This window comes from Biomphalaria glabrata, chromosome 1 (genome assembly GCF_947242115.1).
Source record: "Biomphalaria glabrata chromosome 1, xgBioGlab47.1, whole genome shotgun sequence".
NCBI lineage: Eukaryota > Metazoa > Mollusca > Gastropoda > Planorbidae > Biomphalaria > Biomphalaria glabrata.
In genome coordinates, this window is record NC_074711.1 from 46,474,921 (window position 1) to 46,502,917 (window position 27,997).

The 27,997-nt window shown below is 38.7% G+C and overlaps 1 protein-coding gene across 5 annotated transcripts; it reads left to right on the forward strand.

Annotated features, from left to right (window-relative positions):
- Positions 1-1,009: 1,009 nt before the first annotated feature.
- On the forward strand, positions 1,010-26,264 carry LOC106078270 (uncharacterized). Of its 5 annotated transcripts, none has more exons than XM_056039887.1 (6): positions 1,010-1,866; positions 3,200-3,393; positions 8,916-8,979; positions 16,006-16,156; positions 16,631-16,693; positions 25,250-26,264. In XM_056039887.1, exons 4-6 carry the CDS (start codon positions 16,016-16,018, stop codon positions 26,069-26,071), a joined length of 1,026 nt encoding a protein of 341 aa, XP_055895862.1. In that variant the 5' UTR covers positions 1,010-1,866; positions 3,200-3,393; positions 8,916-8,979; positions 16,006-16,015; the 3' UTR covers positions 26,072-26,264. The 5 variants fall into 5 exon arrangements, with proteins under 5 accessions (XP_055895862.1, XP_055895869.1, XP_055895845.1 ...); XM_056039894.1 differs by having other exon boundaries at positions 1,011-1,866; positions 16,009-16,156; XM_056039870.1 differs by lacking the exon at positions 8,916-8,979 and having other exon boundaries at positions 1,011-1,866.
- The last annotated feature ends 1,733 nt before the right edge of the window (positions 26,265-27,997 follow it).

Sequence of the window (27,997 nt, forward strand, 5' to 3'; positions counted from 1 at the left end):
TAATGAAAGAATGCTCGTCAGGAAATCTGTAGTCACAGATATAAGGATTTAATTTATGTAAAAAATGCTTTTGAAACACAAAATTGAAGGTTAATTTTATTATATAATGAAATCAACGGATCTTCTTTTGTATTTTCATGTGTCAAAGTAAAAAACTATGTGCGCAAAGTGTATTTCTTAAAATTAGATCTAGGTCTAAATCCTTTCTATCTTTTCTCATGTCAACATTGTAGACATGGCCTAGATCCATAAAATACTATAGCTGTAATAGAGTCGGGCAACTTTATTTTTTTTTTAGGGTCTTAAGTTTGTTTTAGGGCTACAATACATACACTACGGTCTAAGTTAGTACCCAAGGAACATTCCTGCCTAGTTTTATCAAGATTGGTCAAGCGGTTTTGATGTCTATAAGTAACATACATACATACATACATACATACATACATACACCTCACATTCTACTTAACCCTTAAAGTGCTGAGCTTCTTTACAGTGAGTGCAAACAAAATGGAATTACAATTCTTATGTTTAGAGGCTAAACTACCACACGCGTTTTAAGGGTTAATAATATAGATAAGGATTAAAGACGCTTTTTTGTGCGTTTTATCTGTCGGTCTTTCTGTCCATATTATTAACGATAATAAATTTGTTTTAAGTAGAAAATACGGAACAATTTGATATCGATAAATAAACTATAGTGACGTATTGTCAAAGAATAAAAGCAAATCAATGCCAACGAATGTTTGTTTGCTCTTCTAACTTCTATTACATTTAATTTCCGTGCTTAAACGTTGCAAAAACACATGATCAATAATATGATTGTTCCGATTTTTTAACGTAAATAGCATATAAATGCTAAATGAAAATCTCTATACTGACTTATATTTCATTAACTATAAAGTTGTTCCGATATTGTTTTATAAAAATAAATTATGTCAAATGATTGTTTGAAATCGCATAATTGACTAATATTGCGCTTTTATTCTTGACAAAAAGCTGCTTAAAGCTAAAAGCTATTGAAAATCTGATTTAACCTTTAATGTTCCTTTCGAAATATCTCAAAAAAATTAAGTATATATAATATATTGTTCCGGCTGTTTTTTTGTGCTTTTATTGCACCTAAACTTTTCAAGCTGTATCCCATGGTGAACAAATATTTTTCATTTCTCTTCTAGTTTTGGAGATCTGAGTGTGACAGACGGACATTTTGCACAAACCTAATAGCGGCTTTTTCCCTTACGGGGGCCGCTAAAAAGAACTATAGATTGAAAATCCTTGGTGTATAAAATGTACTAGAATGGCGATGTCTCCTTGGGGCGCTCCTGTGTTTAATAAACGTCTGTTAGATGATGTGCTCTTTACCCTCTGAGCCTACTCTGAGTGTCTATGTGTCTGAAACTCATTAGCTCATAATATCAAATGCTATCATTTTTATTGCAATATTCTTATTCTTGCTATAAATAACAAACCATGCGGAGTTATTAACGTTACACAAATCTGAGAACCTCTGAACAGCTCTGTCATGTCAACATTTTAATTTTGTCATTCAGAAACTGCATGAAACACTTTGGAGACATTGAACACAGCCACCACCATATTAAGTGGCATTCATTAGACAGAGCCATTGGGCTGTTCCAGGGAGATAAATCACGTCAGGTGAATGAAACGGGATCAAACAGCGACAGACGAGTTTTGTTCAGGCAAATCAAATGTTTTCATTTCACTCTGCTGTAAATAATGCATTTCTCTGAGGACTACATCCAATCAACTAGATTACACCAAATACAATGCCATGTTCGAGTTGCGTTGTCACCGGGCGTTTCACTAAGAAAAAACATCTTCATATCTTCAAAAGTCACTTTATAAGTATGTTTGAATTTGTCTAACAAGTAGATTACTTACTTAAGGTTAGGGGTACGTAGGACATAAATCCTTAAAAAAAAACAAAAAACAAAACTACATGGTCAAACACCCATATGGCACATACGTAAAGAGAAATAGACTTACTTTAGCTTAATATGGGGTACACAGGACATAAATTCAGTGGCGTCGCTAGGGTAGGCGTCATCTGGTACAGTATACCCATGGTGTCTCCCTATTACTCCCTCGCTCTAAAAAAACAACTTCCCAAATAAAAGATAAATATCTTTGGTTTGTTATCATCGCTGGCGGATCCAGGTGGGCGGTAGGGAGGATCTCCCTTCCCCCCACACATAAAAATTGGACGCCTCCCCCAACTCAAAGGGGTTGGGTGGAGAGGACAGTAAATGTAATCACCCCAACCCCACCCCACTGAATCGACCAACATACCAAATGGGGGCGACATAATACAAGATTTGTTAAAGTATCATTAATTAGCTTTATCAAATAGAAATGTAACTAATTCTATAAACAAACTATGACTTCTACACACACACAAATTGGACCGCCCACCCCCACCCCTTGAAGTGTTAGGGTCAGGGGGAGGGACGGGATCGACGCAATTGCCCCCCCCCCCCACACACACACACATCAAATCTGCCAATATACTAGAAAGGGTGCGACATGATCCAAAACATTGGTTAAAATATAAATAATTAGTATATATTATTAACACAAGTAAAAAATTCGTATACTAATTGTGTGATTTCTCTACTTTTATTCGCTCGCACCCCACCCCCCGTGTCGAGCGAGTGGGTGGGCGATCGCCTCTACCGCCCCCCCCCCTCCCGCATCCGCAAGTGCTACTAATATCAATATTGATATTTTTCTTATTTCTTCTACTATTAGTGTTATACTGCTACTAAGTATATACCTTCTGGAAGTCAGTACTACTATTAGTTTTTGCAGTACTTTTATAAATTTTATTTATTACTGCTACTAGCTACTAGCAATACTTCTCTCTCTCTCTCTCTCTTTCTCTCTCTCTCTCTACTTCCAAGCTCTACTCCTTCCTGTACTAGAAACACTTCTTCAATTCAATAACTTATAAATGCTGCGCGGCTTTTCTGTGTCTCAGTACTAACTGTTGTTTGCAACTAGTCCGCCCTAGTGAGTAAACCATTGATTCATCCTGGGAAGTAGTTCACTAGTTACTTGTCACTTTTCTCTGCTCTAAACAATAGAGTACCAGTGCAATGATCATCTGTTGATATTTGTACCTGACTCCTGCACTAATTACCTGCTAACACACACACACACATCTTTTCTATCACGTGAGGTTTGGCAACTTGAGTTCCATGCAGTGAGATCGATGACACATCGACAGACAGACCGGATTAAGACCGGGGGTGATGGCGTGAGAACACGAGCAGGTCTCTATAAATAGAAGCCGCAAGACGACATTTAAAGCTTTTACGCAAATAGATCAGCTGGAGTTTGGAAACGGGGTTGTACTTGCTGGGATGCAAGAAGGTAAATATACATCTACCTGTACACCTTTTTAATATTGGATACTTACTTTTTATCGGAAAAAAAATGCTACCAAGGTTCATACAGTATGACAAGTATGTATTCATTAAATCTAATTAATTTTAAAAAATAGAATAAATAAATAAATCTATTTAATTTGAAAGAAAAAAGTTTTTTTTTAACTTGACAGACTTTGAGAGCCTTGAGTTTGATCATTATCAAATGATGCTGCAAAGAAAACTAATAAACGCAAATATTCCTGTATTTAAAACCTTAAAAAAAAGTTAATAAACTTATACTTTATCATAACATCTATACCACAGATGTTACGGTATGTAAACATAGCCCTTTAATCTGTCCATCACAAACTTTTGATTGGTCAATATTAATGTGATCAATTTGTTTTGGCGCTGAAAGTTTCCTAGACCATGCCCTTATACAAAAGAATTAAATATCTTCTAACAACAGAATAGAAATTCAGTATTTTTAGCTGCACCGTAGGGAAAAGAAGAAATTGATTTTCTGCTGTCCGTCTGTGAGTTTGTCACGTTTAGATCTCAAAAGATAAAAGTACTATTGAAAATGTGCTGCGGGTCGTGATCACACAATAGAGAGATCTGGACTCGGCCGTGATCACACAATAGAGAGATCTAGACTCGGCTGTGATCACACAATAGAGAGATCTTGACTCGCCTATGATCACACAATAGAGAGATCTGGACTCGCCTATGATCACACAATAGAGAGATCTGGACTCGGCTATAATTAATCACCCAATAGAGAGATCTGGACTCGCCTATGATCACACAATATATATATTTTGACTCGGCTATAATCAATCACCCAATAGAGAGATCTGGACTCGGCCGTGATCACACAATAGAGAGATCTGGACTCGGCTGTGATCACACAATAGAGAGATCTGGACTCGGCTATAATTAATCACCCAATAGAGAGATCTGGACTCGCCTATGATCACACAATAGAGAGATCTGGACTCGGCTATAATTAATCACCCAATAGAGAGATCTGGACTCGCCTATGATCACACAATATATATATTTTGACTCGGCTATAATCAATCACCCAATAGAGAGATCTGGACTCGCCTATGATCACACAATATATATATATATATCTTGACTCGGCTATAATCAATCACCCAATAGAGAGATCTGGACTTGGCCGTGATCACACAATAGAGAGATCTGGACTCGGCTGTGATCACACAATATATATATCTTGACTCGGCTATAATCAATCACCCAATAGAGAGATCTGGACTCGCCTATGATCACACAATATATATATATATATCTTGACTCGGCTATAATCAATCACACAATAGAGAGATCTGGACTCGGCCGTGATCACACAATAGAGAGATCTGGACTCGGATGTGATCACACAATAGAGAGATCTGGACTCGGCCGTGATCACACAATAGAGAGATCTGGACTCGGCCGTGATCACACAATAGAGAGATCTGGACTCGGCTGTGATCACACAATATATATATCTTGACTCGGCTATAATCAATCACCCAATAGAGAAATCTGGACTTGGCCGTGATCACACAATAGAGAGATCTGGACTCGGCCGTGATCAACCAATAGAGAGATCTGGACTCGGCCGTGATCACACAATAGAGAGATCTGGACTCGGCCGTGATGACACAATAGAGAGATCTGGACTCGGCCGTGATCACACAATAGAGAGATCTGGACTCGGCCGTGATCACACAATAGAGAGATCTGGACTCGGCCTCGATCACACAATAGAGAGATCTGGACTCGGTCGTGATCACACAATAGAGAGATCTGGACTCGGCCGTGATCACACAATAGAGAGATCTGGACTCGGTCGTGATCACACAATAGAGAGATCTGGACTCGGCTGTGATCACACAATAGAGAGATCTGGACTCGGCTGTGATCACACAATAGAGAGATCTGGTCTCGGCTGTGATCACACAATATATATATCTTGACTCGGCCGTGATCACACAATAGAGAGATCTGGACTCGGCTGTGATCACACAATATATATATCTTGACTCGGCTATAATCAATCACCCAATAGAGAGATCTGGAATCGGCAGTGATCACACAATAGAGAGATCTGGACTCGGCCGTGATCACACAATAGAGAGATCTGGACTCGGCCGTGATCACACAATAGAGAGATCTGGACTCGGCTGTGATCACACAATAGAGAGATCTGGACTCGGCTGTGATCACACAATAGAGAGATCTGGACTCCGCCGTGATAACACAATAGAGAGATCTGGACTCGGCCGTGATCACACAATAGAGAGATCTGGACTCGGCCGTGATCACACAATAGAGAGATCTGGACTCGGCCGTGATCACACAATAGAGAGATCTGGACTCGGCCGTGATCACACAATAGAGAGATCTGGACTCGGCCGTGATCACACAATAGAGAGATCTGGACTCGGCCGTGATCACACAATAGAGAGATCTGGACTCGGCCGTGATCACACAATAGAGAGATCTGGACTTTGAAACACAGCTATTTTAATCTGCTGAAAGTGGATTGGATTGTTTTGAAAATTAAGGATACACATTTGTAAAGTATTTTTTTTAAAGTTTGCGTTTACCTTAAAACCAAAGTTTTAGATTCGGTTTTTCTGTCAGCTTTACCTTAACTTATACCGGATACAAGGGCTAGGTCTATGGTTAGTATGCTGTTCTTTAAAAATGCTTTAAAAATAAAATATGAATTTTTATTTAAATGCATAGTAACATAAACACCATTTTTGAACAACTGTAAAATTATTCTATTTTATAATAATAATATTGAAAATGCATTCCAGCATGTCTCCACACAAGTTACCTAATAATAATAAAAACACTATTTGAATATGGGTTCATGAGGCTGGCCATACTTAGACATTCAAATAACCCTATGTTAAAATAATGCTAACGAATGCACACATTTGCTTTGTAGAACACTACAAGCCATACTGCACGTCGTTTGAAAAGAGCATTTAAAAGGCATTTTCTATTGCAAGGATCGAAACGATCCACAACTGTTTTGATTTGAATTGGTTTGAAACGTAGTAAATGGATATCACTAACCCACAGTGGACGCCTATGAGTTTATGTGTTACACAAACATCTTCCGTTGTCTAGTTTTCTTTCAATTTTTCTTTCTGTTTGACTTTGAAATTATTGATAGGATAGGATTATGTTGATAGGATATGATCATGTTGATAGGATATGATTATATTTTGTAGGTTTTACTTCTGGTTGAATCAGTCAGTAAAATGCACATTTGTCAAACTAATTGACTTTGGTAAACATGACATTGAAATTATTTTTATGAATAATTTAATAATATTCCCTGGCAATGACACATTCGAGCCATGATCTAGGTCATGAAAATCTATCGCTATTCTCAAATAGTGTCCACTGAGAATTGTTCTTATGATGGTGTGTGACGGTGTCTTTCACGTTTAGATTTTAGAAACCAACAGAAATTAAAAATCCGATTTTCTCCTTTTCTGTAGCTTACAGAAAGTAGTAGCAAGTGTAACCTTTGACCTTTCGTTGTTTTTAGATTCAACATGTGAACCTATTTTATCTTTCCAACTTTTCAAAGAAGAGCGTACCATACACTTGGTATGTGCTTAGAAACCACAAAGATTGTTAGTATAGCAAAAGGAAGGACATAGCATTTTTCTATTATATATCAATAAATATTGATGGGAATTAAACTACATTTTAAGAATTATGAAAATGAAACTAAAACTAAGCTTAAACTTTAGAAAAAGAAATGGTTCAACTAATTTCTAAAATTTTTTCACAAATTAAAAAAAAAAAAATTAATCAAACTATAAACATTAAAACAATTTAAAAAAAAAAAAGAAAACCATTCCGATAAACTTGATAGAATTACGTTCTTTTGATTCTAATCAAGCCAAAGAAATCCTTGCAGTCCTTTAGAATTCATTGGTTTATTATAAGGGTTTAGGATTTATAAAACTTGAATTACATGCAGGGCCGCCGCCAGGTTTGTGGCCTCCTGCTTACGAAATACAAAATGCCGCCCCTTATTTTTTTCTAGAAAAAAAAATTCTTACTTTGGAGTTTCTTATTATATGTATGTAGATGCATGATGTAAAGGTGCAAGTGTTAACAGTTGAACACTTGTTGCTTAATCCAAATCTAGGTTCTCGAAGTAAGTATTTCACATTAAAAAATAAATCAGCACATTTTCACTAGAAGTTCTTGTCAAATAAAACAATGAACATATTTTAAAAAAATACATTATTTAATTCATTTAATTTAAATCAAAAAATTTAAAATTTCTTCCTTGCTTTCTGTGAAGCAAAATTTGAATGAGTGATTCTAAATAGAGTGATTCACTTACCTGGCTTCTATTGAGACCATCGCTAGCGCCGATAGATTTTCTTGTGAGATTGTTGATCTTAGGTAATTTTTTATCAGTTTTAATTTTGAAAATGACTTTTCGCCACTAGCCACTGACACAGGGAGAGTAAGAAAAATTCGCAGGACAGTTACTAAATTTGAGCAGGTTGAGGATAAATTATTTTTACAAATATATTCAAGTACTTCAACAGGTTCCCTTTCGGAGTTTAAATAAATTTCAATTGCTCTTAGTTCTTCATACAGCTCCTTTCCATTTCTATCAGTAGGGTTTATCGAAGGATCAGTTAGTTTCAACTACAGATTAGAACAATGTTTTTGTAAATCATCGTTGCTCATATTTTTAATGTTATTTTATATACAATTTGAACAAATGACTGTATGATCTTTCAACATCTCAAATCTGTTATTTAAAGCATTTATCGTTGTATCAAGTATGACATAGAAAAATATTATTTTTTTTTGCGGCATCATTAAGTTACGACTGGGAGCTCAACATGGTACAAAAAACGCCTTAGGATTTCCAATGCTGCTTTTCAACATCATACAATCTTTGCTGAGTTGCATCTATTGTTGTTTTATTTTCAAGAGCAAGTAATAGTTCTGACATTTTTTTAACGTTTTTGATATGACCTGCCTTGTATTTGTGTCTTTTCAAAATGAATGAAATATGGCCACACTCATTTACTCCTTTTGTACCCGCAATGTTTTCTTTATTTATTTTATTTCCTCAAATAACCGACGCGGGCAACGTTGCACAAAATAAAATGACTCTGAATACAAAAGCCATTGGCGGTGTACTTTTTCACCGTTCGGTAAATGGCGATGATGATAAAATGGAGAAAATTTTCTACCATTTTCATTGCGTGGAAAAGGTATGTTGTATATTTGTTTGGGATAATTTTGAATTAAAAATTGAACATCATAAGCATTACATTTTTCAGGACACTTCCTTGGATCATGTGACATTAAGGTGAATCCTAGATTGCCTTGACTGTCCAAAGGTTTATATTTAGATGAATTAGTCTGTGATATTAATGTTTGATCCTCTGCCATAAAAACTTGTTGTTCTTCTGGAGGTATATAACGTTCACTGTCTGGTTTTTCTAGCGATGGTGATGTAATAGACACTTTAGCACTGGATATACGACATTTGCACAATCATTGGAAGCAGGTTTTTCACTTTCAGTATTTTTATAAGATTAATAAAATTTGTTTTATGATCCTTTTCATTTTTTTTTCTACTTCGTTTTTTCGTAACTTTTGTTGTCGATACTGAGCAGTGGTTTTCTTTTCGTTCTGACATTTTTTGAAAACTGGGGGGTACAATTGTAATGAAAATTAATTTAAAATTTGCACCAAACATTAAAAAACTTCAATCTATCACTTTAATATATAACGAATTAGCAAACGTTAGCCACCATACCCACTTAATACAGTCCACTTCAACACTGCACCATTTTTTAAATAAAAAAACAAACAAACATTAATTTACATACCGTAATATTGGAATAATTGGAATTGAATATGACGTAATGTATTTATAAAATAAATAAGTTTTCATTGATTTGAATAAAAGATTTAACATGAAAATATTAGAATGAAGTAAATGATCTAGATCTATATTTAAATGTAGATTTCGATCTACACTTGAAGATATACTATCCAAGGCAAAAACAAAGAGGGAGAAAGAATGTTAACAGATGTTGTTGTGGTGCCCCAACCGTCCAACTAAGGGATAGGTTAAGGAGAAGAGGTGAGGATCTCGAATTTAAATGTAGATTTCGATCTACACTGGAAGATATACTATCCAAGGCAAAAACAAAGAGGGAGAAAGAATGTTAACAGATGTTGTTGTGGTGCCCCAACCGTCCAACTAAGGGATGGGTTAAGGAGAAGAGGTGAGGATCTCGAATTAAATTATTCTAGATCTTTAATGACCCAGAAATATTCTGCTTCATTATTTTGAGATCAATAACTCATCCAAAATGAGCGTGTGAATATTTAAGACTATACAAATACTATACATTCAATAACTACTTACGGGTTAGGGCTGCTCAAAATAAAAAAAATATTTACATTTATCTGTAGTAGATCTACGTACTTTTTTTTTTTAAATGTGTAAACTGGTCTATTTCTGAAAGAAGACTCAATACATATTAAAATAGTATAAACTATTCGCGAAAATTCAAGGTCAGGAAATGAGTGGCATCTCTGGAAAAACCTGTGGGAATCCCTCGCGTGCACGACTGATTTTTTTTTATTGATTCCGAAATAACTTTCAAGTACGAATATCATTGCTGCTTTTTTATGTTTTCCAGGGCAATAATAATTAGAACTATGCATTATATTCAATTAATTTATCAAAATTAAAGTAAATTATTTGTTAAAAAAAATAAAAAAATAAAAAAAAACTTTAAAGTAAGGATTTGGCCTTATTGCACAATAGGTAGCGGCGGCCCTGTAGATGAATGTAGTTGCCAACCTTAGCCCATGGGTTGGTGGAGGGCTTGACTCTGCTATTTCCGCGCCCACTCGTGTAGCTGGTGGATCCACTAGAGACCACAAACTTTTGATTACAACTTAGCAATACTATTGCAGCTAGTAACTGTTTCAATGGACCTCATTCACCAACCGTAAACAAACAACATTTAGCCACGTGGCGCTCTATATCTTCTATATAATTTACGATCTCATGTTTAATTCATGATGGTTGTCACGTGACTGTTTTTTTTCGTTGTTTTATCAATATGATCACGTGACTAAATGTTGTTTGTTTACGATTGGTGAATGAGGTCCATTGCTTTTTTTATTTTTATTTCCTGATTTGTCAGTTTTGTTACGCGATTGATTTCTCTCAGTCAGCTTCGTCTACAGCGCGACACCCTAACGTACTATCGTCTGCTCTATTTCCGCTAGAACTCTGTCAATGATGAGAATGTATTTCAATTAGAACTCTGTCAATGACATCATGACAATGTATTTCAATTAGAAGTCTGTCAATGACATCATGAGAATGTATTTCAATTAGAACTCTGTCAATGATGTCGTGAAAATGTATACCCGTTTACGTCGAATCATTTTCCATTGCAGCTTTTGGTTCAAACCAATAGCCTATAATGATAAGAAGAAATTCTTTGCAATGTTTCTCAAAAGGTGACGTGTACACGTTGATTACCCCAGTGCATAGAATCTAGACGCAACAAACTTTTGGTATGCTCCGTATTCACTCTGGCATCAAATGAGGCTAAATCTTGAGGTTACATGGTAAAACATGGACTTTGTCACAAATCACTTTGTCCCGAATTGACTTGAAATTAATGCTCTAAAGAAAGGGTTCATCCAATTCAATTTGGACATTTAGAAGTTATAGCATTATATATATATATTTAAAGTTTGGATTTATATTATAATAATCTAGTATAAAAAAGGTATAATTACACTGCATAATTTAGGTGTAGGCCTACATCTGGATTAAATCTAAGTCAGTTGTCTATTGAAGTAATTATCGTATTGAAATATATTTTCTGGTTCATGTAGGTCCTAGATAAGTGGAATATGTTTTAAGTGTGATTAAAGCTGCAGGTATTTTCACTGGAATAATGAAAAAAAAAGTTAACAGACGAACTTCAATTAAAATAGCTTGGGAAAGGGGGGGGGGAGAAGGATGCAAAAGATCATTATTAAAATAAATGTCAAACATTGTCAGTATAAAAGTGTACTAAATCAATCTCTTTGACTTACTTGTGTATTCAAAGCTTCATCCATAATCACGAGTAAGCTTGTATAATAATTTGGCTTGTCTTTGAGTCCAAAGAGTCAAGAGAGCAACATTTCACGTGGATACGTAGTCCCAACTGTAACCTACATATTTAGCCACATCCAGCGCAGACATAAACGTCTTCCGCGGTGGTCAATTTAGATTTTCTTTTCGCCGTCTACGTCTGTCCTAGGCAGAAATTTTTCTTTTGGTCTCAAATGTGTATCTCGCGGCCTTTGTAAGCGATCTCCAGCTGTCTCGTTTTGATGCCGCCTGCAACCAGGTGCTGTCTTTCATGTCAGTTTTTAATATATATTTATACATATACCTTTAAATTTTAAAGAAAATCGTTAGAGCCGTTTTCGAAATAAAATTTACATATATACACACTCACACACACACACACATATATATATATATACCATGGGCGTAGCCGGAGGGGGGGTTCTTGGGGGGTTGTTAAGATCAAAATCCCTTTCCGTGGGGGAGGGGGGAAATGCGATTAAACCCCCACTTATTTAAAAAAAATGAAAACGAAAATCCCCAAATTCCAAGAGCATAGCCATGTGGGGTTTTGATTTTACACCCCCCCCCCCCCCGATTTTTTTTAGCGATAAAACCCCCTCTTCACTATAAGACTAAAGCATACACCAGTCACCAGATGCTATGAGTGTAGTGAATAGGGGTTTTGAGTTTACACCTCCCCCCTCCAGCGGGGTTTGAAGATAAAAATCAAAACTTCAAAATAAAAAAACCAAATAACACACTCAAAATTTTATGAGCTTAGCCAAGGAGATTTTGAGTTTAAACCCACTCCTCTAAAGAGCTTTAAGTTTAAAACCCCTCCAGATTGTTTTGAGTTTAAAATCCCCCTACAGATAGTTTTGAGGTTGAAAACCCCCTCTTCAATATTATTCTAAAGCAAACTACAGTCACCAAATTCTATGAGCGTAGCTATGGGGTTTAACCTCCCCCCCCCCCCCCCCCCCCAACAGATGGTTTTGACGATAAAACTTCCATGGTCGATATAAAATCTAAAACAAACAACAATCACCAAAATTCCAAGAGCGTAGCCAAGAGAGGTTACACATTTCTACCAGTCGCTGGGCTCCATTTATAATAGCATGGAATAGCATGGAAGTCATCTGCCGAAATTGAAAAAAGACTAAATGTGGCTCAACAAAGATGGTTTAGACGGATTTTAGGAGTCAGTTATAGAGATAGAGTCTCAATCAACCTATGCCGAACTGGGAGTCGAACACTAAGTGAGGTTGTGACAGAGCGTCGCACGAGGTTTGCGGGACATGTTCTCCGACAAAATGAATTACGCATACAAAGAGTTGCATGACACCGAGGCCGTTACGAGGAAAGCGGAAACAGGGAAATCCTAGTAGGCCCATAACATGGCGCCACACTTTCAAGGAGGACCTCAGAGCAGTAGACACCAGGTGAGAAGAGACTTCCGACATTGCCAATGACAGATTTTTGTGACATCTTGCTGCCCAATGTGCCAAACGGCGCAGAGAATCTAAGTCCTAATTAAGTTTAGGTTTTTGAACTAAAATTTTTAAATAGCAGGATAATGCACTGTAGATAGGCCTACCTCAGAATATGCATTTCTTTTGTTTTAAAAGTTTTTAAATTTCTTGAACTAATTTTACGAATAGTTTTTTTAATTTTGTTATTGTCTTTTTACATCACAACATTTCACCACAAATGTACAATTGTATTTAATGTGAAGCATTTAAATGTTTACATCCGTGCATAATGTTCTGTAACTGTAGAACTAGCTTACTAGTTGTTTAGTACTTGCGACTGCTGTCAAATTACAGTCAGTGAGCATCGACCTGTTCTAACACTTCATAATTTTCAAACAAATGAAATAAAGTGTGTTCACAGATGAATCAGGTTCCGAATAATGTGAAAGCTTCGCAGCAAAGTTGTCTTAAGTATGTGAATACAGCTTCTGGCAGTCATGAAACTTCTGTGAAAGAACTCACTGGAATTACTCTTTCAGATCATAATTAGCTTGGAGGTATGTCATCTGGAGCTAAATCAGCTTCTGCATTAAATGGTGAGCTGATGGTATAAAAACTAGTTCCAATTCTTAAAATTTATTTTCAAATTCCACAATAAAGGAATCCAAAATAAGTCTTGTACTTTCAACCATTTCACTAGAGATAGTTTCACCTTTCAGCTAAGGAAAATGATAAGACCCGATTTCACCGCTGGCTCGAGAAGTAGAAAAACTTTGTTTGAAAAAATTTAAGATGCAGATACATTTCATTTGCAAACAAAACACTTCAATGTCTCCAATGATAAGCATGAAGTCTGTCTTCAACTCTTCGTTAGAAATATTAGTAACACAGTCAATGTCCTTCAATGAACCTAACTATTTCTTCCTTGAGATTCCATATTCTTCTAGTCCAGAGGATGTAACCGAACATCGGAATGTTTTGTTTCCAAATCGTCAAGTACTTCTCGGAACTGCCAGTCATGGCAGGCAGTTAATTGGAAGCCCTTGGCAAAGTGACAACAGTAAAATATTCAATTTATTAAAAACCTATTGTACTTCAACAATAACATTGAGGACAAGTTTCGCTATTTCTTCTTTAAATAATAAAACCGTAGCTAGTGTAAGGCCCTCACCAATTGGGAACCCTAAGCAGTTTGTCTATGCCTAAGGCTGGCCCTTTGCCTATAATAAGATCATTGAGGAATCGATTTCAACAATATATTTGATATTCAATGCTTTATTTAATTAAAAAGCCTGTTTTTCTTAGTCAAAGCACGAGCTCCATTAGTTGTTACACTTGCCATCTTGTACAAGCCGATCCAACACTTTCAACACAGTTTTTGATAGAATTGAATAAATACTGGCTTGTGTTTGTCTTTGACTGAGTGTTTCGAAATATTGCCATTTTAAATAATCTTCGCTTACTTTTTAGAATGACGTTTAAAGACAATGTTTATTTTGCCTCTTCATGATAAGTGATAAGAATCAGAAGTTTCAACTATTTCTAGATCTATAGATATTTACAATTATTTATTTAAATATTTTTGCATTTTTATATGTGTAATGTGTGGGAACATCTGATCTCTTTAGGCGTCGGCGGGCCGCATAAAACACTTCGGCGGGCCGCATGTGGCCCGCGGTTCGTAATTTGCCCACCCCTGTTCTAGAGCTATAGTCTAGACCTGTAAAGTAGATAGAGCGATTATGATCAGTATTAGTAGGCCTCCTAGTGGGTAATAGTGCACTATGCTGTTCGCATAGCCCGTATACTCCAATATATTAATCAACATTGTTGGAGAGAGAGGTACGTATCTGGAAGCAGTAGAGTCACTAGGGGGTGCAAATGGTGCGGTCACACCGGGTGAAACCATTTTGGGGTTGACAATCAAGTTGAAAAAATTATATCTTGGCAAAAGCAGACACATCGGAAAAGATAATTATATTAAAATCTCTAGATATATGCCCAAACATGCCTTAAGTTTAAATGTCAAAGCACAACGTAATACCACTTCTGTGTTAAACTATAACAAAAGAAATCTGTTCAGGTGATGTTAAGTCTGTTTCTAATTTTAATTAAATATCATTGTAAAATTTGCAATAACATTTGAATAAATGTCATAAACAGTTGGATTTTATATTAGAATTGGCGCTCATTTTACATTTGAGTAAAAATCAATAATAGTAGGTAATCAGCTCACTGTATTTGTTCAACAAAAAGAACTAACTAGCAATAGTGTTTATTGGAACATATTTGAAGAAAGTTGATGGGAAGGGATGACACCCTGAGCTACCGCACCAGGTGCCACCGACACTGTCTGGGAGGTTTCCATTCTATTTTTAGGTGATCAGTTCGATCTCTACTCTACTTATTCCAGAAGAGTTAGAAGAGTCTTATCAAAGACGAAGTGTTGTCCTGTTTGCTTTTATGTGAAAAAAAAAACGCCAAATGATTTTTTACAATTTTATTAATTTAAACAACTAAAACAAGACTATGGCTTAAATATTCCTGGTCCATTGGTGACTTCAATGGGGGCCGCCTCTGAGTTTGATAACACAAACTCTCTTTGTAATCTTGTTTTGTAAAAAAAAATAGGTGCCGGTACTCAGTGATGAATTGCCTAACTTTTAACTACTAATATATTAATAATAAACATTAAAATACAAGAAAAGTAATCATTTATCCCCCACATTGAAAAAGGTGCCGGTAAGCCGTGCCGTTGCGTACCGTCACAAAAAAGCCCTTATATATATATACAAGAATTGCTTGTTTAAGAGTATAAGGTTAGAATACATGTACAGAACTGTTTTAGACTTTCCTTTGTTCTTGTAGATTCATTGTGGACATACATCAGACTAAGAATAAATAAATAAAACATAAAAATATGAAAATTTAGCTAGTAGCCTAATGTATTTTTATCCCGTAGCAGCTAAACAATGAATGCTACTCTAGAACCCGGTTCTAACTCCAGGAAGCACGCAGCCAGCCCTAAACTGAAGGACTTGTTTGGACTTCAACGTGAAACTGACAAACGGAAAAAAGCTGAGATTGAACTGGACAATCTTCACTTTAAAATAGTAAGTATCTTTGTATCTTTGTAAGTATCTTTGTAAGTATCTTTGTAAGTATCTTGGTAAGTATCTTTCTATTTCTTCCATTAACGTAGTGTTTATTATATCTATTCTCAATCAAAGAACTAGAAAAAAAAAACGTAAACCTTCTTGTGCTAGGGTTTATAATTTTTAAAGCGAAAATTTCATTTCAAAACCAAATTTTGATGCTTCTCAATGTCTACTGTTATAAAAGAAACTTTCATGCTTCTCAATGTCTACTGTTATAAAAGAAACTTTCATGCTTCTCAATGTCTACTGTTATAAAAGAAACTTTGATGCTTCTCAATGTCTACTGTTATAAAAACAACATTTCATGCTTCTCAATGTCTATCTTTTGTTTTGGTACAATTCAAATTGAAAGCAAGTGAATCTCTAGGCTACATTTTTCCAAACTTTGTACAGAGCAGAACCTATATATTCGATCTCTATTCTTCTCAGGATGCAATGTTATCCAGCATGTCTTCAGACTCAGCAAGCAGGAGAGTTCCACTAGACGAAGAGGTATGGTTAATGTTCAAATCAAACTTAAATGACGAAACAGCTAGTAATCACTTGTGAAGTCCAAGGTACCAGACATGAAGTTTTGTTCGAATAAATAATGAACCCTGCACTAGAGTGCTTCTCCAGTCTCATATACTGGTTACATTGAATAAACGTCCACCAAAAGTTTAATTGGTGATATGTCTGTACTTGGTGACATGTCTTAGCACGTGGTGATATGTCTTTGTACTTGGTGATATGTCTTTGTACTTGGTGGTATGTCTTTGTACTTGTTGGTATGTCTTTGTACTTGGTGATATGTCTTTGTACTCGGTGACATGTCTTTGTACTCTGTGACATGTCTTTGTACTTGGTGATATGTCTTTGTACTCGGTGACATGTCTTTGTACTCGGTGACATGTCTTTGTACTCGGTGACATGTCTTTGTAATTGGTGACATGTCTTTGTACTCTGTGAAATGTCTTTGTAATTGGTGACATGTCTTTGTACTTGTTGGTATGTCTTTGTACTCGGTGACATGTCTTTGTACTCGGTGACATGTCTTTGTAATTGGTGACATGTCTTTGTACTCTGTGACATGTCTTTGTAATTGGTGACATGTCTTTGTACTTGGTGATATGTCTTTGTACTTGTTGGTATGTCTTTGTACTTGGTGACATGTCTTTGTACTCGGTGATATGTCTTTGTACTCAGTGGCATGTCTTTATACTTGGTGATATGTCTTTGTACTCGGTGACATGTCTTTGTAATTGGTGATATGTCTTTGTAATTGGTGATATGTCTTTGTAATTGGTGACATGTCTTTGTACTCGGTGATATGTCTTTGTAATTTGTGATATGTCTTAGTACTTGGTGACATGTCTTTGTACTCGGTGATATGTCTTTGTACTTGGTGATATGTCTTAGTACTTGTTTACATATCTTTGTAATCGGTGACATGTCTTTGTACTTAGTGACATGTCTTTGTACTTGTTGACATATCCTAGCACTTGGTAATATGTCTTAGCACTTGGTGACATATCTAAGCACTTGGTGTCGTGTTTGTGTAAAATAACGACGTGTCTTTAAAGAATAAAATTATTTAAATCTTTCTTAAGGAGCTCTTCAATCTCTGAACGAGGCCAATATTGGGGGAGGGGGAGGTTAGGAAGTAATATAAATGTCATAAACCACGACTTGCCTGCAATAATTTTCATTGGCTGTTTTACAAGATAGCGTTGTGACAGGTGGGGAAATGTGACGTGTGTTTGGCGCGTTTAATGTCTAGGGGATGATTATTTTTAAAGCTATCACACACCAACCTATCTTATCTTATATAATACAGACGTTACTTCAACATATGAATCGGGAGCAGACACGCAACGAGACAAAGCAATGAAAGATAGATACAAAAGTTAAAAATGAAGAATATTTATTTACATAAATACACATATAAGAATAAAAAGGGGGAGGGTTTGCTTCTATCTCTAAATAATACTAGATTTAATCATCACTCTTGCACCTAATAAGAGGGTATGTCACTTTGTCCTCTGACTTAGCTGGTATTCCTGTTGATGTCGCTGCTGGCTGTGTCCTGGCTTGAGGTTCTGCAGCTGGAGGTGGCGCTCTACTGCGGGCAGAGCTGATCTACTGTGGGCAGCGTAGTTGACAGGATATGTCCAGTGAGTTGCAGAGGGTTGGCGTAGCTATGACGTCTCACACAGATCTGACTCTATAGGGACGTCGCACCTAATAGCTTGACAGGTGGGCTGTCGAATAGGCGGGCAATGCCGATAGCGCCAAGTGGTAGAGTTGAGTAGATCTCAGTAGACAAGTGCAGTGCTGAATAGCACTAAATAAATAGGCAGGTCAGTTGAGTGGCGTCGAGTAGACACTGAACAGCAAATAGCAAATAAATAGGCAGGTAAATAGGCAATAGGCAAGTCAGTGGGCTGGTGCAGTGCTGAATAGCACTCAGCACATAGATAGGCAGACACCTGAGGGAGGCTGCGGATAAATAAAGACAAGTTAGGACATGTCTCTCATGCATCTTATCGATGCCCTCGACTGAGGTAAAATTGGTAAAATTGCTTTAGAGCACAATGGGGAGATGATGACAAATGGGATTTGGAGAATAGATGGAGAATAGATGGCAGATAGTAGCAATATAGAAATGTACATAAAAGGGGAAATAATAATACAAGAATGTACATAGAAGGGGAAATACTAATCTCAAATAAACAACACAGGTGGATAGAGAAAGAGAAGGGGGTGGGGGAATGGGCGGTGGTCAGCGACCCAGACGATTTGTTTACATATGACCTTGGGTCGAGAACAATGGAGCGCGCTTGAATGGAGAGGGTGTCCGTTCAAGCGGCGCAACTCTCACTAGAGTAAAATGAGTAAAGGGGAGATAATTCAATACAGGGGAGATAACTCATATCTCCTTTCTAAGCGCAGTATTAGTGCGATAGTAAAATCATCAAGGCGATCAACCGAGATAAAGGAAATAAAATAAGATGTACACATATATACATGGTTGCATCAACGATCAATTGAGCAACGTAGCATTAATAGATTAATGCAATTCATAAATACACACATAGGACATGTCTACGTTCTCTACTTACGCCAGTGAGAAATACACAATGCACTAATTAAATATAAATGAAATAATAAACTACACATGATAAAATCCAATGGAAATATACACAGAGTAATTAAGATGGAACTTGTGATTAAGTTCGGCTTACCACCAGGTATTCCTCTAGGAGTAAGGATAAATGAAGTAGTCCAGACTCAATTGCTCAGCGGTAGAGAAACAAGAGGGTCTGATTTGATTTGGATCTACTTTATATAGGCCTGGAAAATGTGGGCGGACACAGGAAATGTCCTAGGCTAAGAATTATCTTACACGTGGGTGAATTAGACTTAAGATGGGAGTGTCGAGAGGCACTTTGACTCGAGTAATCTCCTAGATGAAAGAGAGACGTAGGAGAAAGGGTGGGGGGAGTGACTTGCATTCCACACAAGGTGGTGTCCACTGCGGCTGTCAGACATCCTGTCGATAAGATCAAAGTCTGTGCGTATCTTTGCCCCGGTCAAGGGAAGATAACTTGAAAAACGTGGCCTTGCTATCTCCAATGTGGTCAACTAAGTCTAGCCTGGAGCGGAAAATGTGTGGCGGGTGAATAATTTAGGGGTAGGATGGGGAAATAATTAAAATAAAATAAATAAATAATGAAAAATAATAATTAATGCTGTGATAATTTTGAGTGACTCTGACAGCGAGTTTTTGACTTGTCACATACGCCGCCGCTAAGATGGATCTATCACAGAAGATCCATAAAGTGCGAGCAGACTGATGTCACTCTAACTTTAAGATCAGTTGTTATCACAGCATTAGAAAAAAAAAATCTGGAAAATAAAGGGATAGCCATGCCAGGAGGAGAGTCTGTCCAAGTTTGTCCGTGGTCTACTTCCCGTCCCTGAGTATGTAGTCACCTGGGTGAAACAGTTGGGGTTGCTTGGGAGAGTAGATTGGGCGATTGGATGAGTGATAATTCCTTCCTGGGGCGGATTGGGGAGCGTGATTGGGGCTTAGGCGGGGTGCCCAAGGCACGTGTGCTCGTTGGGGCTTACCTCCGAAGCCGCTGTGAGGCGCTTCTTCACGAGAGTAAGTAGTCAGCTTACCTCGGTATCGTCTGACACGATCAATGTCAGGGAAGAGTGGCCTGATAAAGAATGTGGAGTTCTGCCGGAGAACGTCCCCACAAGTGCGATAATCTGGCTTACATCGTGGCTTCCTGACCCGGTTAATGCCAGGGGAAGGTTGATATTGAATGGTGGCTGAGGAGCCAGGGTGAGAAGAGTCTTCACGAGCGCGAGGGTTCGGCTTACCTCGTGACTTCCTGACACTATCAATGCCAGGGGGGGGTTGATTCGGAATGGTGGCCGAGGAGCCATGAAGAGGAGTGAGTCCACGAGAGCAAGGGTTAATCTTACCTCGGGGCATTCTGACACTGTCAATGTCAGAGGAATGTTGCATGATTTTGGCTGAGTAGCCTGGGTCAAGTAGACCCTCACGAGTGCGCGGGCACACTTTAACTCGTGACTTCCTAGCAGTGTCAATGCCAGGGCAGAGTGGTTTGAGCTTCGCTGATGAGTCGGGACTAGGCGTGTCAGTGTGGCGACCAGGGCTTCCAACCGGCTGGTTGCGGCCACGTTTCTGCTTCGTCGATCTACCGACGGGCAGAGAGAAGTATGGTTTGTTGACTACTCCAAGAGGGACATATTTGGAGCCTAGGATGAAGTCGTACACTGGCGTGTCCATGACGGCGGCGTCAATGGTGCCATGTACGTACCTACACTCTACGTGTACCCTCGCGACGGGTAGAACCTGCGGAGGAGTGCCACGGTCTATAGACTGGATTTGTCACTGTTCCACCAGTGAGATCCAACGGGTCAATCAGCGTTCTATTTATAACCGCGCCAAACGAACAGCCTGAGTCGTAAAGGCCCAAGACTTCAACACCGTTGGCCAGAATGTTCTCTACTCCCGGAGGAGAAGAGGTGGGGTGAGGTGGCACGGGTGGGAGTTCTGGTTGGCCGAGTTCAATGGCAGTGGGTTGAGGAGCCACGGCCATCGTGGAGACGAAGTATGTGTCCTCCTCCGGTTGGTCAGAAAGATCGATCGCGGAGGGTTGAGAGACTGGCGTCACCGTAGATAGGGTCCGTGGGGCCTGCTGCTGCCGTTGTGGAGTGGGTCTACTGTCACGCGCGCCATGACGTGAGTCACGCTGAGAGTAGTTAGCCTGGTTATAGCGAGACAGGTGGTTGGGGCGGTTACTGTGGTTATTAGGGGCTGATTGCCGGCCTGGTGCCTGGTTGTGCTGGGGAGTTTTAGGAGGAAGGTTGGATTGAGCAGGGGAAGTTGGTTGGTCTGTTTGCTGGTCTGTCGCGGTTGCTTTACCTTTTAAGTCCTTACGGGCGTTCAAGTACCGGTCAGCGGCGGAAGCTATGTCAGCGGGTGCAGTTGCTTGTTTCTCCTTGACATAAACTCTGACCTCCGGGGACATGCATTCTAACAGCTGCTCAGAGAGTATGAGGCATGCTAGGCCATCAAAAGTCTCTGGCAATTGGCTGAGAGCGTGCCACCTGATAAGGTACTTATCCAGCCTTTCGCAGAGGTTGCCGTAGGTCTCTCTGCGTTCGAGGCGGGAGCCTCTGAACTTTTTGTGGTAGGCCTCGGCGGTCAGCTCAAATTGGATCAGTAGCGCCTGCTTGAGGGCTGCGTAATCTTCTCACTGGCCGGAAGGGAGTTTGGAGTAGACTTCGTAGGCTTTGCCTCGGAGGCATTGGGATAGCCGGAAGCACCATTTCTCCTCTGGCAGACCGTAAAAGCGCGCAACTTCCTCAAAACGGACAAGATAAACTTCGATGTTCTCTGTCTTGTCGTCGAAGTGCTCCATTGGCATGTGGGGTAGACCGTTCAAGGAACTTTGAAAGGATGCTGGGCTAGCCGGGCGAGACTCGGATGAAGCCTGGCGGGCGGCCTCGTTCTCTTTGTCCGCGGCTATCTTTTCTCTCGCCGTTATTTGTTGCTCTCTTTCTCGCTCTGTGACTTCCTTAGCAATAGCTATTTCAGCCTCCTTTCTTTCTCTTTCTTTAGCAATGGCTATTTCAGCTTCCTTTCTTTCTCTTTCTTTAGCTATAGCTATTTCCGCTTCCTTTTTTTCCTTCTCTTTTATAGATAGCATGGCCAATTCGTGCTCCCTTGCTAATCTCCTTTCTTCCTTTTCGTCTTCCTTTCTTTCATGCTCCCTTGCTAATCTCCTTTCTTCCTTTTCGTCTTCCTTTCTTTTTTCTTCCTTTTCGTCTTCCTGTCTTCTCAACGCCTCAAATTGTGCTCTCACATATTCTTTCCGTTCTGCCTCATCGTCAAATATGGTGGCTGCGAAGTCCTTCAATTCAGCTAGTTTCTGCCTCATGTCAGAGTCCGCTTTCGAGCGTGTGCCGCTGGCCATAATGATGAGAGGTGGGTAATGAGGGGGATAAAGCAGAATATAGAGTAAGAGGTGGAGACGAGGAAGGAGCTGCTGAAAGCAATTACTTAGAAGTTATAGGGAAGAGTGCAAAAGGAATGTGGTGTCTGCCTAAGCTAATCACAAAGTTCCTGCAAGAAAATATTACACATGAAATGCAATAATAGTAATAAATAAAATATGACAGAAGTGACACTCTTGATAATGCGAAGTGATGATACTTATAAATATTTTAAGGAAAAAAATATTGCTATGGAATTTAGTTATTGCTGCCTGTTCGTGCCTGCTGTACTAATGGGTTAAATCCAGGACGGGCTCGCCAAAATGTGACAGGTGGGGAAATGTGACGTGTGTTTGGCGCGTTTAATGTCTAGGGGATGATTATTTTTAAAGCTATCACACACCAACCTATCAGCATATGAATCGGGAGCAGACACGCAACGAGACAAAGCAATGAAAGATAGATACAAAAGTTAAAAATGAAGAATATTTATTTACATAAATACACATATAAGAATAAAAAGGGGGAGGGTTTGCTTCTATCTCTAAATAATACTAGATTTAATCATCACTCTTGCACCTAATAAGAGGGTATGTCACTTTGTCCTCTGACTTAGCTGGTATTCCTGTTGATGTCGCAGCTGGCTGTGTCCTGGCTTGAGGTTCTGCAGCTGGAGGTGGCGCTCTAGCGGATAGAGGGACGCCGGTGATATAGTTCTTGTGGAGTCTCAATCCCCAAAATCTAATCTCTGTAGTGGGCACAGTAGGGCGGGTGGCCGGCTACCGTGGGCACAAGTGTACTGCGGGCAGAGCTGATCTACCGTGGGCAGCGTAGTTGACAGGATTTGTCCAGTGAGTTGCGGAGGGTTGGCGTAGCTATGACGTCTCACACAGATCTGACTCTATAGGGACGTCGCACCTAATAGCTTGACAGGTGGGCTGTCGAATAGGCGGGCAATGCCGATAGCGCCAAGTGGTAGAGTTGAGTAGATCTCAGTAGACAAGTGCAGTGCTGAATAGCACTAAATAAATAGGCAAGTCAGTTGAGTGGCGTCGAGTAGACACTGAACAGCAAATAGCAAATAAATAGGCAGGTAAATAGGCAATAGGCAAGTCAGTGGGCTGGTGCAGTGCTGAATAGCACTCAGCACATAGATAGGCAGACACCTGAGGGAGGCTGCGGATAAATAAAGACAAGTTAGGACATGTCTCTCATGCATCTTATCGATGCCCTCGACTGAGGTAAAATTGCTTTAGAGCACAATGGGGAGATGATGACAAATGGGATTTGGAGAATAGATGGAGAATAGATGGCAGATAGTAGCAATATAGAAATGTACATAAAAGGGGAAATAATAATACAAGAATGTACATAGAAGGGGAAATACTAATCTCAAATAAACAACACAGGTGGATAGAGAAAGAGAAGGGGGTGGGGGAATGGGCGGTGGTCAGCGACCCAGACGATTTGTTTACATATGACCTTGGGTCGAGAACAATGGAGCGCGCTTGAATGGAGAGGGTGTCCGTTCAAGCGGCGCAACTCTCACTAGAGTAAAATGAGTAAAGGGGAGATAATTCAATACAGGGGAGATAACTCATATCTCCTTTCTAAGCGCAGTATTAGTGCGATAGTAAAATCATCAAGGCGATCAACCGAGATAAAGGAAATAAAATAAGATGTACACATATATACATGGTTGCATCAACGATCAATTGAGCAACGTAGCATTAATAGATTAATGCAATTCATAAATACACACACAGGACATGTCTACGTTCTCTACTTACGCCAGTGAGAAATACACAATGCACTAATTAAATATAAATGAAATAATAAACTACACATGATAAAATCCAATGGAAATATACACAGAGTAATTAAGATGGAACTTGTGATTAAGTTCGGCTTACCACCAGGTATTCCTCTAGGAGTAAGGATAAATGAAGTAGTCCAGACTCAATTGCTCAGCGGTAGAGAAACAAGAGGGTCTGATTTGATTTGGATCTACTTTATATAGGCCTGGAAAATGTGGGCGGACACAGGAAATGTCCTAGGCTAAGAATTATCTTACACGTGGGTGAATTAGACTTAAGATGGGAGTGTCGAGAGGCACTTTGACTCGAGTAATCTCCTAGATGAAAGAGAGACGTAGGAGAAAGGGTGGGGGGGAGTGACTTGCATTCCACACAAGGTGGTGTCCACTGCGGCTGTCAGACATCCTGTCGATAAGATCAAAGTCTGTGCGTATCTTTGCCCCGGTCAAGGGAAGATAACTTGAAAAACGTGGCCTTGCTATCTCCAATGTGGTCAACTAAGTCTAGCCTGGAGCGGAAAATGTGTGGCGGGTGAATAATTTAGGGGTAGGATGGGGAAATAATTAAAATAAAATAAATAAATAATGAAAAATAATAATTAATGCTGTGATAATTTTGAGTGACTCTGACAGCGAGTTTTTGACTTGTCACAAGCGTAGATATCTAAAATGTCATTTGTTCAGTTGTCTTGATCTACTTTTCAATGTGTCCTCAGTGTGTTATCTGTTTCTCTGCACCTGCCATCATGCAGACGTTTCCATGCGGCCACAAAGTTGTCTGCAGGCGATGTTTCGTCAAAACAATTCAAATGGCCGTCTGTCAACGATGTTTGCCACTGCGCTGTGTTGTCTGTCGAGATCAAATTTTGAGACTCAACAATACATTGCCCCACCATAGCCCCTCCACAGCAAGAGTGGTCACCCCAACATTCTTCACTCCACCATTATCAAAATCCAGTCGACTGTCCATTGGTCCACTACTGACCATTAATTTACTGCACAAACCATGGAAACCTAACAATTGCTCATTTCGTGCAAGGCATTCACCAAAGTCAAAACCGGAAAGCAAGATTCCTGCAGTGGAATCCACAACGAGAATGTCTGTAACAGACTCACACAAAGATTCCAGTGATAGAGATTGTGATATAGAAACTTTAGTCTCATCACATAGCGATACATTTACTCGGAATATGAAGACACGAGACTTGAGACAACAGACACCAGACATCAAACAGAAGACACCAGACATCAAACAGAAGACACCAGACATCAAACAGCAGACGACAGACTTTCGATGTCGTATGAAACCAAATGACAAGACATTGGACCATGACGTGTTACGAGGAGGCCAGCACTGTAAAATACACCCAGAATCAAGTCAACCTGTGTATTCCTTTTTAGAGTCGAACCAAGCAGTTGGCGGACCGACTTCTCTGTCTGGTGCTACACCAAAACTTAACAAGGCCACACAATTTTTTAGCAAATTTTGGCCAAGGTCAAGTCGCCATAAACAAACTTCAGCTCTTAAAAAGGATTGATTCAATTATTTATTTAAGTCACACATTAATTAGAAATAAAAAAAAATGTCAATGTAGACTAGTGTATTTCTTTGAAAACTCTGTATCGCCAAAATCACTTGTGCACATCAACCTTGCATTCATGAGGAGTCAAACATTCTATAGACTCACTTTGTAGTCAATGGAAGAAAATACAATTTATTATTTCAAAGTTTTCAATTGTGAATCTTTTCAATTTGTGAATCTTTCTGTCGTGACCTTTAGATGTTTTATTTGATGGTAAGACAATGCCAGCGAATACAAATGTGAAGTTTTCTTTGGTTACATAATAAATTTGTTGAAACATTTTAATTTGAAAATTGATAGGAAAAAAATAAGAAAACTAAAAGTGGTATTTGATAAAATAAAAGTGTTTTTTTTTTCTGAAAGACTCATCTCAGACTTTGAACACATCTATTACTGGACGTATTTACTTGAAATTTTACAAACATTATCCACATAAAGTTCTACTTACTCTCCAACACGATATTCCAAAACACAATGCTATAAAGTTTAACAAACATTGTTCAAATCCAAAGTTCAAATACTAGTCTTAATATCAGAGCAAATAAAGATGTCAATACCATTATACAACTGTGATCTAAAACAAAATAGAAAAGTAGGGGACTTAAAATGTTTGAAGTCTTGACAGTCACAAGTACGTAGTCCTGAAGTAGATGAATTTCTGTCATGTCAGACCTAGTGAACATTGAGACACAATTGAAGCAAACAATCGCACCAGACCTAGAACAGTCTTCTTTATTGCACACCTAGGCATGGGTCATTGTTTGTCTGTTTCTTTGTTTGGTTGTGTCTTTGTTTCTTTGTTTCATTTTTGTGTCTGTTTCTTTGTTTCTTTGCTTCATTATTTCTTTGTTTACTTGTTTGTTAGTAAGCCCCCTTTATGTACTATAATTCGATAAAATACAAAATCTAACCTCAATTTTATCAGGGCTGTCAACTTAAAATTTTATAAGTAACATTGACAGACAAAAGGGATTCAAACTCATCTCGTCAGGTGACCAGCAGAGAGTTTCTTCCAGAAATGTCAGACCAAACTACAGCTCTTAACAATGTTACAAAGGATGTGAATTGTGGAACTAATTGTTCTCTAAATAGAGATGATCTCAACTAAATACAGTCTCTAGGTGAATGTCAAATTGATATTTGTGTTTGCAGTTACGTCATTGGCCAAACGTCTCCCACAGGAGACACACACTCAAACAGCACTGACACAGACACAATGAGTGGATCTATAATTGTACAGTCTAGATTTGTTCACTCAGTGCCGATGTCTTCCGCTAGCTTAGGAAGGAAGGCAAGGGTTGTAACTCTTGGTAGCTATTTCGTAATCCCCCTACCCCCAACAAAATTTCATTGGATAAGTGATAAAGTTTCGGGGTGTTTGTGCGTGTGTGTGTGTGTGTGTGATTGTTTCACCTCAAAATGTATAACTAGTCTTAGTATTCAGGATGTTTATAAAATGTTTTAGATGTTCCATCAAAGTTGAAGACATTCTACATCCTAGTCCAAACCTCCCGCAGTATGACGTGGGATGGCAGCGGGGAAGGTATGAACTATGTACCCTCGAGACAACAGAACGACTGTCCAGGGCGCATACCACAACATCATGCGACTCTCATATTAAATCTTTTTTACATGTTCTGATATTAAATGTTTGTAGATATGTTGTGATGTAAATATTTCTTCTCCCCGCAAAGGTCGCCGATAGCCAGTTGACCTTTGCCCCGAAATCACTAGTAAATGTCCGAACATAAAATTTCAGCTACATCGTGTACATGGTAACTGTTCCGGAACGTCTGACCACTGCCGAATGAAAGCAATCTCCTGAAAACGTTCTTGTACAACTGCAAGTCTGTACCCAAGAACTGGACGAAATGGAAATCA

Bases quoted from the DNA above. Each gene is read 5' to 3' on its own strand.
- LOC106078270 (XM_056039887.1), top strand. From the start codon at position 16,016: ATGAATGCTACTCTAGAACCCGGTTCTAACTCCAGGAAGCACGCAGCC. The intron at 16,157-16,630 runs GTAAGTATCTTT...TATTCTTCTCAG, and splicing joins ACAATCTTCACTTTAAAATA to GATGCAATGTTATCCAGCAT. The intron at 16,694-25,249 runs GTATGGTTAATG...ATGTGTCCTCAG, and splicing joins GAGTTCCACTAGACGAAGAG to TGTGTTATCTGTTTCTCTGC.